Consider the following 12,462-nt stretch of genomic DNA (forward strand, 5'->3'; position numbering starts at 1 on the left):
TGTTTTCTGGCTGCCTGGCCAAGATCTATTTTCTTGCCAGGGCCCTTTTGTGTTCCTCCTGCTCCCATATGTGTTTTTTCTCCTAGGCTGACTTGGCCCAGTGTGGGGGTTTTTTGGTGTTTTTCTCTGGTGATGGATAATACTGGAAATAATGTATAATTTCCTGAAAAAGCTGAATCTTCCTCTCTTTGCAGGCTGTTCCTTGGCTTCTATCAAGAAGCTGTCTTTTTCTTGCCCTAATGATGTTGCTCCCCTGCCTTTTTGAACTTCTTCTAGAACATTATTGCCTAAGCTATTTGATTAATTTTTGTAGTGTAATCAATAGTCATTTGAGGCAAAATGACGCTTGTGGTCGTGGGTTATTTCTGTGCCCTGAAGATCAACCCTAAGTCATTTTTGTCATGCTAGCAGTAGTCAAACTTGATTTTATCCTGATTATAGAGCCCATAATAGTGAATTCTGTCTTGGTTTTCATTAGTTCCTGTGTTGCCCTCGGATGGAGACCGGTGGGACGTGGGGAGTTGCCCCACTCAGCACAGGGTGGTACCGTGTGAGGTTCAGTGGAGGGACCAGTCTGGGACAGGGGCTTGGGACAGGAGACCTGCACTAACCCTCTGTTCCTGGGAGCTCCCCCCAGGTCAGCTTTGTTTGCAGCTGTTGGGAATCCTGCAGAAGTGACTTGCTGTCTCTTGCTCCAGGTGCCTTAATCATCTGGAGATTTCTGAAAGCAGATTTCCAAAGCAGTTCTAATGCTTTCTTTTCTAGAAATACATATTTCTGTTTTCTAGTAAAGGTCAATTCTGTGTTTGCGGGTTTCTTCCCTCATTCATAGACCCGTTTTTCAGACTGGAAAATGGGCAGGATTTTTTTAGTCTAATCTTGTCAGTTATGTAGCCCTTGTAAAAATGCTTTGGGAGGATGTGACTCACCACACAGAAGATGGATTTTGATACTGTATGGTTGAACAGTACCGTGCCATATACTTTAAAACACTGTTGAATAAATCGTTACTCACTGTGTTGACAGGGTTTTTTCACCCTCAGAATCAGTTGATGTAAATGACGGACAGTTTAAGCAATTGTACCTAATATTTAAAGTTTTGCAGTGAATTCCTTTCCCTCAGAACTGCACTTGTTGGGTATGACAGTGAAGACCACTTAAATGGCCTTTTTTCATGCTGGTAATGAAGTCAGTCATTAGGAAAAGGACTCTCCATGTGGAGGAGGAGAAAATTCTAACATTGTGTTTTAGATTTTTATCACTGTAGACACACAAAGTGTACTTGTTAAACTGACAAAAAAGAGGTCTCATTATACTGTGCTACTATACAGGAGATGTAGATTTCTCAGGTTTTTTTAACTAATGAATTTGTCTTGCATGTTAAAGGACAACTGAGTACGAAATCAATTTGGACATGCCTTTAAGTGTACTATTTCTTAGTTCTGTGTTGATTAAATGGGAGCATTAATATGTTACAGATTGCAACTGTAGCAAATGTCAATTTGTTTTCTTCCTCAGGACCACATATCTCATCATCTAAGTATTGTCAATTTGCAAATTGCAGAAAAAATGTGGAATTAAATTGCTCTGCGTGATCCTCTTAACATTAGGGCAGTACATGTTTTGTAAGAGTAAGTTGTTTACTGTCTGGTGAGATCAAAACTTTGCTGGGAGGCCAAGGTAGGGTGATTTTATGTGGGGGTTTGTGCACAAATTACGTGAATTAAACACTGTTCGTGTACTTTATGGTGAAAAGCTCTTCCCCTTGAGAGGAAGCAGTAACTTTTAGGACGTGGTTTGTTTAGCTGCCTTGTGGGTAAATGTCCTGGTTGTGGCCAGGACAGGGTTAATTTTTTGCAATAGCAGGGAGGGGGCATGGCCAGGACCCTGATTTATTCTGTCCCACCTCACATCTTTGCTGGGGGCAGGGAAACACTCCCTCCCTTGGGAGGAGAAGGAGTTCCTTCCAGTGGAGAAATGTGAAGGGTCCAGTATTTTGTCTATTGTCAGAGTTTTTTCCATGTAAATAATTTGTTTGTTTTATACTTTTTGTTATTAATACTACTGCTGTAACTGTTCATTTTCTCACCTCATTGCTGTTCCCAGTAAATTGTTTTTATCTCAACCCGTGATCTTTGCCTTTTGTGCTTCCAGCTGGAGGGGGGAGCAGTGGTGTGGTTTTAGTGGGAGCACTAATTGGGTAACCAAAGTGAGGCATAATTTGAGTCACCTGCCTTAGAAATCTCACAGCTGTGAACAGGAGGCCTTGCAGCCACTCACACAGGACCCACAGGCTGAGTGGGACGGAGACAGTTCCATCATTAACTCCCTGAAAAAGCGACCCAAAATAGATTCTCTCCCACATATGAATTGCTGGTGTGTCCTGGAGGTCTAACATCTTGTTTTCTTCCTGACACTGCATCACAAAGTCCGTCTTTCACGTGTTTGCCTGATGACCTCCTACCTCTCCTCCATCCCAGGACCCTCCTGATTCAGTCCTGCTGCCTCTCTGTGTGTTTAATTAGCTTCCCAAGTTGACAGCAGCTAGGATTTTAAGGAGTTGCCACGTAGTAGGTGGTCCCAGCCAACAGGTAAAACTTGCATTTCTGGCAACACAGACAGTTCAAGAAGAGCCTTTATGGCCAGGAAGGGTCAAATCCAGGGACTGCGATGCAGATGGTGCATCTCTGCATCTGAAATGGCTTTTCTGGAAGTGTTATTTAAGCTATTATAAGCCTACACCAGTGTACAATTTTTCCCCTATTTCCCTATGCTCAGATGAGGTAGTCCACTGTTGTGAGGTTCATGTTTGGCTCATTTGATTTCCTTTGGATTTCATCCATTGATGCTTGGTCAGGTTCTCAAAATGTGGATTTTCAGAGTCCAAGTCAGCTGCCTTCTGTAACTGCCCTTCCCTGCCCTTTATTTTCTTTTGTTCCTTTACAATAACCATAGTTTACTCTTATTTGTATAGAGCTGTTGCTGGAGCTTTCTGCAGTGCTGCAGTGTCTCCTTACACTTGCCTTCATTGATCTGTTTTCTGTCTGACAGACTGATGACAATTATTGAAAGTTTTCTTTCTGTCGTTACAGCTGCAGCTTAATTCTTCTGTGTCTTGGTTTTCTGTGGTGGTGTCAGTTGGTGTGCTTTCCAGCCAGGCAGGGAGCTCAGGCTTTTGGGTTGTTAGAAATTTTGTAGATTGATTTTTACTATGTCATTCATATCTTTTCCTCTGTAAGAATTTGTAGTTTACTGTCTCTTCCATTCCAGAATCGTTTCTACATTGGTGTACATAGGTAATAATTTTTGTGATGGTGATGATTAAATTGAAAATGTGCCCTTTAGATACTTTCTTGTTTCCAAGTGACCAATTTTATTCCATAATGATGCATTGTTCTGTGACTGGTGGCTTTTTGTACTGAGTTGCCTTTACAGTGATTTCTCATTAATACCCATAATGCTGAATACCATACAGCTTGTCCTTGTTGGATATTTTGATAAGTTTTTGTTTTGTATCCTGGATAGGAACACAGAGCTATTAGCCTTCTCCTTATTAGGATTTTGTAAGTTTATGAGCATCTGTTTCCGAAAAAGAGAAACATAGGGGTTGTTTTCTGCTTTCTGAGGATGCAGGAAGACCCTCGTACAATTAGAAGTGACTTCTAAATAATTTTTAAAATTGGATTTGTGCTTAGTTGGTCCCTTCTGATGTATAAAGAATGGTTAATAACCTGGAATAGATTTAATTTTTCCTTCAAAAATGTGGGAAAATGAATTGTTGCCTTACAACGTGCTATTGAAGAACTATTGGGAGCCTTGGAGCATTTTAATTCTCTTAAAAGCCGTAACTGAGGAGCCAACAGTCCTGAGTCAGACAAAAATATCCTTGATGCAGAACACTCCTCAGCCATTTAAATTGTAAGCAGAAAACCCCCTTGAACAATGTTTGAAAATCCATTTGTGTTCCACCCAATTACTCAGCTTCTTACTCTATTGGCCACTATAATATTATTGTTTAGAGAACCTCAAAATAGTTCCAAGAATACATTAATTGCTTATTGTAGAAAATAAACAGAAAAGCAAATAAGTGTTAGAGGCCAAGGTGAGGTGGAAGCTTCTGCTTTGCCTCTTGTATGGCTTGGAAAAGACATGGAGAAGTTGTTTTCCTTTTCCCCATCCTCTAAGCAAGCTTGTTTATCAAATGCCACCTTCTGTGCACACAAAAATGGGAAGGCATAAAACAAAGGCCAAAATCAGCAATTCCCTGTGTTTAATTTCATTGAAGGGTGTTGGAGGAGCAAAGTTAAAATCACAGTATAATTTGGAAGGGACCTTTGGAGGTCAGTCTGGTGGAAGAAGGGTAGTAAGTATGTCTCAAAAATACTGTTACTCTGGGTTCTGCACATCCTTAAAATTACATGTCTGATTTATTCTTGTGTGTTTCAGAACTAAATACAGTGAAGGTGAGTGTGTGCAGTCTCCTCTATGCTGAACTCCCATACAATATTTGCTTTCACTTTACTGACTCAGAGAAGACACAGTTAAAAAAAAAAAAGAGCAAACACATGTGTCTGGCTGCTTTTTTAATATTGGTGTCTTTTGGTTTTTTGTAGATTTAATGTGAACAACAAAATCCTTCATCCTGAAATTGCAGAATGGTGAGTAGCATAAAACCTTCCTCTTTGAGTACCGTTGAACATGCTTTTATTGTGCCATTGCTGCAGAGAGATTCCTTCTGCAGAAGCTTCCTACTTTACAATGTGAGTTTTAATTTTAAGCTGATTTCATGTTATGGAGTGGAAATAATGTATAAAAGTAAAAATAGGGCTAGTAACAGCATTCAAAAGCGAAAAATTTCTGTAACATTTCTGTAACATTGTTCCTGGACACACATTTTTAAGGATGTGTTAGGAGTTGTCACATTCATGTAAATATGAATTTGTATGAATAGGAAAAGAACTGAGGATTATTTATATTCTAGCAACAGCAATCAAAGGTAGATCAAAACTCTGTCTGAACAGCTAGTATTTAATTAGGTGTTATTACTTCTCTAGGATTTATTTTAGCAGCCTTAATTTTGTTGAATTATTATTCATGTTACCGTACTTTGTAATTCTATGGGAATTCTGGTGTAGCCTGTCTCGAATAGACAAATTAGAGTGTGACTAAGTGCAAAACTACTGCATTTTACTAGTTTTCCTCTTTTGATCAGTGTTGCTGACTCTGCTCCATAACTAAGGCTTTCTAGTTTTCCATTTAGGAAATTAACTGAAGAAAGAACATTTTTGTTAATGAAACAGGTTTTTATCTAAGCTTTTTTTTTTGTGTATTAATCTAGAAATGAGAAAGCAAATCCTTAGTTAAGACAGATAAGCTTAAAATCTTAAAATACAAAAGGCAAGTGTACACTCTCACTATCACTGTATTGTATTATATGCTACTACATTTATACTTTTTAATGTTTATTATTAGTACATACACAGAGAACTATCTTCTGCTGTCTTCATCTACAGCTAATTTCCAACCTGAAAACTGTGGAGATGTTTTTCAAACATCAGAGTGGTTTCAGAAGGTGTAGAATTTTTAAAAGGTCACATTTCTGTTGTTGCAGACATTTTCCATTGCTTGGCTCCATGTAAAGCTCTGAAAGGAAAGTGGGAAGGGGAGAGACTTTGTGTAGACATTGTTGCATCCCCGAGTCCTGGATGGCCCTGGAGCTGTGTAGCAGTGGGGCTTATTCCTCCTGCTCACCAGTGTAAGGGGGAATGGGAGGGCTTTGTAACACAGAAAACTTGGGGTGCTAATTTTTAAACTTTACTGACTTTGTCCTACTAGAATTTGGACCTTTCCTTTCCCTAAACAAAGAAGTTGTCTTTTAGAATTGATTTCTGATTTGAAGAGGGATGAGGAAGGGGACCTAAAGAGGGTCCTGTATGACTTCCAAGCTTTGCTCTGTAGTTACGGCAGTACAGAAGGGAGACAGGTGACAGTTTGAGCTGCAGAAGGCTTTGGATTAGGGCTGCAAACTTGTTCCTGAGTTAGCTTTCAGTCTCTTTCCATCCACCTTACCAAGGTGTCACCAGATAAGCTTTTCTTCTCTGTAGTTTCAATGAATGGGTGGTTATATCTTCAGGAAGCTCAGGGACAGATGAACATGAGGTCCATGCCCTGGAGGTTGTGCTGAGAGAGGTGGAGCACTGAGGCAGTAGAAAGGCAGCACTTGGAGCTGGGGTAGAGAGAATCATCTCTTCAGTGAATTGTGAGTGCCAGCCTGGACTTCTGACTTTGTCCTCCCTGCAGTCCTGGGGAAGAGGAATGCTTGGTGTGCACCTTCCCTCCACCTGGCTTTCAAGGAAAGGGAATCCTAAGTGAAGCCAAAGTTCAGATTTGCATTCAGAAGTGTTTTAAAAGGTTTTATTGAGTTTGGTGCGTTTCATTTTGAGTCAGAAGTATGTTAAAGACTGTTGTTAGGATTTAAGTGTCTGGTGAAATCAATATGTGAATGACAGGTTATGTATATTAAAGCTTACTAAAGCAGAAATCTCCTTGGAATGTCAAGTTACTGCCCAAGAAAATTTCTTTGGCAAGCAATAATATTTTTAGAATAAAGAAAAATTTTCTTTTAGAAAGATAAATTTTTTGGGTTGTATTCTAGGGTATGAAATTGCATCCTTTGAATCATCTGCTCGCAGGGATGCATATCATTTCAAATTCAGCAAGCTCTGAACTACTGTGTTTTACATGGTACTTGTCAGAAAAACTCCTCCGTGCCTTGCTGTCAAACCACCAGCAAGAGATGAAATGGCTGAGCTTTCTGAACCAGGATTATACAATCCTCTAATAAAATGCAAAAAAAGATGGTTCAATACTGACAAGGGGCGAAACATTTGTCATTAAGGATCTGTTGCCTCCCTTGCTTACTCATCCTTTTTCAAGATTTCAACATTTTCTGACTTGGCATGGAACTTAAGGATAAAACATAGAAGAACTTGACCTTTGGATTTCAGCAGTTTGCAGAGGGTTTTTCTTTTCTTTTTTCCCCCCAGTTTTATTGAGTGGATGTGTTTCCAAACAGATTTAAAAACTTTCATTTTAAACTTAAGGTCTTCCATGTCAAATTTGATAGTGAAATGTATACACTAAGTATTGATTACAGCGTTTTGAAAGGAAAATGTTATCAAACAGAAGATGAAACTTGTTGAAATTATCTCCCTATTTATCAGAAGGAGGTTTTCCTACACTGGCACTTAGCAAAATAGCCTTTTGGTACTGTATTTTACCAGTGGCTGCCTACCATAATTGTGGTGCTGCTAGAAGTAAACATTTAGCAATGTGCAGCTCTTTTTGTGCCTGTATTTGTACTGTATTTTCCTGTAACCCCAGTGAAAATGGGATTGGATAGTTATAACTGGAAGATTTCATGTGCTCTGTATTTTGTATTACTTTGATGGAAAGCTGTAATTATTTCTTTGGGGAAAGTGATCTGTGTGTTACTGTCTTAAAGCTGTGCATATGCTTTTTGTGTTTTCAGAGGGTTTTCTATCTATGTTATAAACCTCTTAACATGTTTTTGAACTCCTGTGTTTGGTGTTCATGCACCTGAGCTTCAGAATTGTGCTGTGATGCCTCTCCTTTGCATTTGATCTTAACTCAGCAAGTTGTTGTGCCTTGCAGAAGAGCATAAATATATCAACTGTGGAAGAGAAATTTCTATAAATAAAGTGTGGAAAGGTAACAGCAGAGGTGGGAAAGGGTGAAGACAAGGCAGGACTGTGGAGTCTGTCTACATGGGCATCATTTGCACTTGTTAGGTGGTCTAGAAATGTAATATTTCCAGAAGGACAAGGGGGAGTGGATGTTCCCAGATGTTTTCCATGCATGTCACGGGCAGGAGCCATTAAGGTTGTGCACATGTACTAAAAAACAGCAAAACAAGGTGTGTGATAAAACCCTGAGCTGATTACTGGAAACAAATACTTCTGGTTGTGTGATCAGGGCTGCAGAGTGCACAGAGAGAAGCAAACATTTGTGTATCTTGGAGGAAAGCACCAGTTTAGGGAAATGTAGTTGAGTTAGGTGAGTGTCAGCTTCATAATTGCCTCAAATTCTGTATGCTCCTGACCACTGGATTAGGTTGTGCATGAAATTTGGCATCCAGGCATTTAAAATGCCCAAATGCGATTTTAGGATTGAAGTGATACTTGTTTATATTAAAGCTTCCCTCTCCTGTTGGATGACTGACATGTGTGAAAAGACCAGCTGCTCATATGGCCAAGTGCAAATAAAAGCACAAAATGTGTGCAAAAGAGGAGAATTAAGAAGAGGAAATGGGTTTACAGTGCTAAAATGAGGGGAAAAAAAAAAAGCTGAAAATTTAGGCTGGTCCTGACAGTCAGAGACTTGTGCTTCTCTTTCAACTTGATTGCACTGAGTGCCTGTTAGTCTGAGGGCTGCCTTCCATGCTGAATCTGTCCATTTTCATAGTTGCATTAGCTGGAGCCTGGAAATGATTTGTTCCCATTAAAATATTAATGCATTTATGCAAAGTGTGTAACTGGTCCAAGAGCTGTTTTTAAGAGAATGTTGAAGTTCACGTTCATGAACAAAGGTGTGATTTTCTTCCTATCCTTCTTTTGGAAGTGGGGGGGAAAACATCATGAGAACTGTGGACACTCATCACCTGCAAGGTTGCCCTGAAGTGCTTGGGCAGCACTACTTTAAACCTGGCTTGGGGAAGTGCTGCTTTTTACACCATCAGGGCAGTGAGGTGGTGGTGAAATAAAGGCCTTTCTACTACCCAGACATGCTGTGGGAACTCCATCAACAGTACCACTGTAACCAGTGGCTTTTTGGTATCTAGTGGAGGGTGAAGGTGATCATGTTCCCTGCACAATTGCACATCCTCCCTCTCTTCCCTGCTAATGGTTGGGTAGTGGGTTTTGTTGGTCTCAGAATGACTAAACATCTTCTGTAAAATATTTCACTACCTGACCTTGTGTAAATGAAGGGGTTGCATTGCATAAAAACTGTGTCTGAGGCTGAGCATGGATTTCTGTATTCAGAAAGATACCTGAGAAATTGTCATCTAAAATAAATACCTTAAACCCTGAAGCCTTATGTCCAAGTCAAGGAAAATGGGTTTTAATACTGTTTACACTTGCTGTGGAGCAGTTACTAACTTGTATTACTAGCAGATTCCAACAGAGATTAGACAACTGAATTATGAAACAACTTATTTTTCAGGCACTTGCAGATCAGGGATATGTACTGTATATTGAAAGTAATATAAAGGCACATCAAACCAGTATTAAATTACCCTGCTAGCACATGCAGTCTTCCGAAGAACAGGATTTAAAAAAAATAATCTATAAGCCTTTGCTGCCTCATTCTAACTGGAATGTATTTGGGCCACTGTTCTTTACGTCTGGGCTGAAAGACAGAAGCAGAAATTTGTTTCCTCACCCATGTTCAGCAGATTTTACCATCCCTGTGTAATTTTTTGCACTTTTGTGTGCATTTTAAAACCTTGTACTTCTCATTCTCAGTGTGCATAATGATTATTTTGTGTCATATTCCAATTGACTAAGAAAGTCAATCCATCCCCCTCTGCTGTGTTTCTGTTGTAAACGCGTTTTGATCGATATTGGGATTTTACAAAGGCACCTTTGCTCTTGCCAGAAGGTTGGGTTTGAAAAGGAGTGGCTGAGCTGTAGCAGTGCAATCACTGTCTGTGGGAAGTGCTCTGATCTCACCTCAGAGGCACTGGTGGCTGAGAAGCCTGTCTCTGGACTCATTAAAATGCACTACAGGAGCAGAAATACAGTAAATAGTTTTCTACAGCCGTGTGAGGAGGAGCATGGTACAGTAAGAAGGGGTGTCCCAGTGGCAGTTTCAAAGCACATCAGTTATGGTGCTTTGTAACTGCTGCAAACTCTGGAGTGGAGCTGGAAAATGCAGTTTAAATATTTTCATGCGATTCAAGAGATGTGGTTCTGCACTTTGTAAACAGTAAGAATGTACTTCACAGCTGCCTTTGAGATAGGCATGAAAAATACTGGGAATTCGGTGTGTGTAGCAGTGGAAAGAGCAGGTGGTTTTTAATAGGAATTATGGGACAATGCTTTCCTGTTCATGTCACACTAAATAGCTACTTTTATTTGAAATACATGGTAAAAATACATGTAGAGAAGAATCAAATGGTAAATTTTTGAGATGAGTTGAGAAGAGAGTGTCAAGGCACATAAACATACACAAATTCATTATCTTATAAGAGCAGGATTGGGTTTTTAGGGGCTTGCTTGTTTTTGGGGGTTTTGTTTTTTATTTTCCTTCAGAAGCATGTGAAAGAATGGAGATTGTGGCTGTAATTACTGCTGCTGTGGTTTCTGAATTTCATGGTTTGGATTTTTTAACACCAAACAGAAATAGCATTTCTTTACACCACCTCCTGCACACCTTTTGAGGTATTGCAAATAGGTGGGAGTTGGGATTGTGCTTAACAGAATTCTGGAGATCTAGGAATTTAATGATGTAAACTAGTTTCAAATTGTGTTTAAAAAGTAAATCAAGTGTGCTTATAGAAATGTTCTATTTGAAACAGTGTTTGAGTCATGACAAATGCAGACATGCATTGGTTTTGTTCCTAATGTATTGTAGAATGAGTTGAAAAAAATGTTGGTTGAACCACCTGTTTATAAGTATTAAATGGGGCAGGCTGATGTTTGAAATGCTTGTGACTTCCCTTTGTAAGATTGTTTTGCTAATGCTGAATCAAAGCCAACAAAACTTTGCTGTCATGAATACTGTAATAGCTGTTTGCTCTTGGGGTGTACTTGATCTAATTTTACAATGGGTGATGCAAATTATTTTCAGGGGGTTGTTAATTTTGTATTCTTAAGCTGTGAAGTTGCAGCCTAACGTGCTCTCTGTTCTCCTTTTCTTTAAGTCGTGTGATTAAGACAGACATGGAGCTGGAAGTTCTGCGCTACACCAATAAAATCTCCAGTGAAGCTCATAAAGAGGTAATGGGTCCTTTAGTGTTAATAATTTTTGCTCTTAGTGTAGCAGTGGTACTCAGAAAATGTTCCCAGCAACCCAGAATTGCTTAGTAATAAAATAATGGAAAGGCTGGATAGAAATAAGAGGATAATATCCCTCCTATTACAGCCCAGTAATATACCTTGCATTGTCCTTGAACTCACTGGTGCATTTGTGATGTGTGAGAAATGAAGTGTGGTTTTGGGTAAGAGCTGGAGCCTCAGCAGAAGGTGACCTGCTTGCAATTTGTTTGTCCTGTGTGCACAAATACCTGTACAGTGATGGAGAAAGAAAAGATCCAGAAGATTAATCAGGCCCATGTCAGCATGTGCAGGTCTGAAAGGTTTAACTAGCAGGTAACTCTGCAGGTGCTTCCAGCCCGGAGAGGTGTTTCCATGCACAGTGCAGGACAGGACAAGGAGTCCTTAGGTTGCTCCTCAGAGGTGGGTCTGTCCCCCAGGACAGTGCTGAGTCTTGCTGTTCTGTGCTGCAGCAGTGTGGCAAAGACAAGTGCAGGCTCTCAGGTAGTGATGCAGAGATGCCATGAGTTCTGGGAGTGGTGATGACCAAAGGGATGTCAGGTCAAAGCAGCTGATGAGGTGACTCACTCAACTGTTGGCTTTGCTCCTGCTCAGATTGCTGAACTGGGAAGTGTAAGAACGTTTTAAAGTGAACATTGTAAAACTGAAAAGTCAAGGGATAATCAATTTGCATTCATTCTCCTCGGTTCTTTATCATCCTTGAATAATCTTCTCGCATCTGAGAGTATTTTCTCTGTACATCAGCTGCCTACAATTTCTATAATAAAGAAACAGGCAAAGGAATAAAACATTCTTAGCAAATCTGAGAACAAAAATAAGATTTATGAGTTGTAAACGAGTGTTAACTCCAGTAGTTTTCCGTTGATTCAGATTGCAAAGCATAAAAGAGACTCTTCCATTGTAGTATAATCCAGTTCATAGCTTTGTTTTGCTAAAGTAAAACAAAAGGACTTGCTGCCAAGTTCACCACAGTTTTCAGAATTAAACATTGGTGTTTTGATGAGCTGTGCTTCATTAGGATATAGTAGTTTGGCAATTAAACTTGCTTTATTGCTGGAGACTGCAAGCATTTATAAAGATTAAAATGAGATTGATTCCAATGTAGTTTTAAAATACATCTACTGATGTAAGTTTAAATAAAGTACAGATGATATTTTTGTATTATAGGTTCCTCTGGAGATAGTCATAAGTCATAAATTTATAAATATGAGATTCCCTCCTGCTATCATTGTCCCATGTTAATATGTATCTTACAGGTAATGAAGGCAGTAAAACCAGGAATGAAAGAATACGAGATGGAAAGGTAAGAGTTCTTTCAATAATTATAATAAAAAGGAGAAAGTCTCTCTCTGTAGTGTGGGGAGAAGCAGTAACTGAGACAAAG

General features: G+C 39.5%; 1 protein-coding gene across 5 annotated transcripts in view; it reads left to right on the forward strand.

Moving 5' to 3' along the window:
• PEPD (peptidase D) overlaps positions 1-12,462 on the forward strand; it is a 144,235-nt gene that overhangs the window by 33,188 nt on the left and 98,585 nt on the right. For all 5 annotated transcript variants that reach the window (XM_027663753.1, XM_027663754.1, XM_027663750.1 and 2 more), the window contains exons 7-9: positions 4,614-4,658; positions 10,946-11,021; positions 12,335-12,381. In XM_027663753.1, coding sequence (XP_027519554.1) covers positions 4,614-4,658; positions 10,946-11,021; positions 12,335-12,381 — 168 coding nt within the window. The remainder of the gene's footprint in view (positions 1-4,613; positions 4,659-10,945; positions 11,022-12,334; positions 12,382-12,462) is intronic.

Source organism: Corapipo altera, unplaced genomic scaffold, assembly GCF_003945725.1.
Source record: "Corapipo altera isolate COAL_440 unplaced genomic scaffold, ASM394572v1 140b, whole genome shotgun sequence".
Classification (NCBI taxonomy): domain Eukaryota; kingdom Metazoa; phylum Chordata; class Aves; order Passeriformes; family Pipridae; genus Corapipo; species Corapipo altera.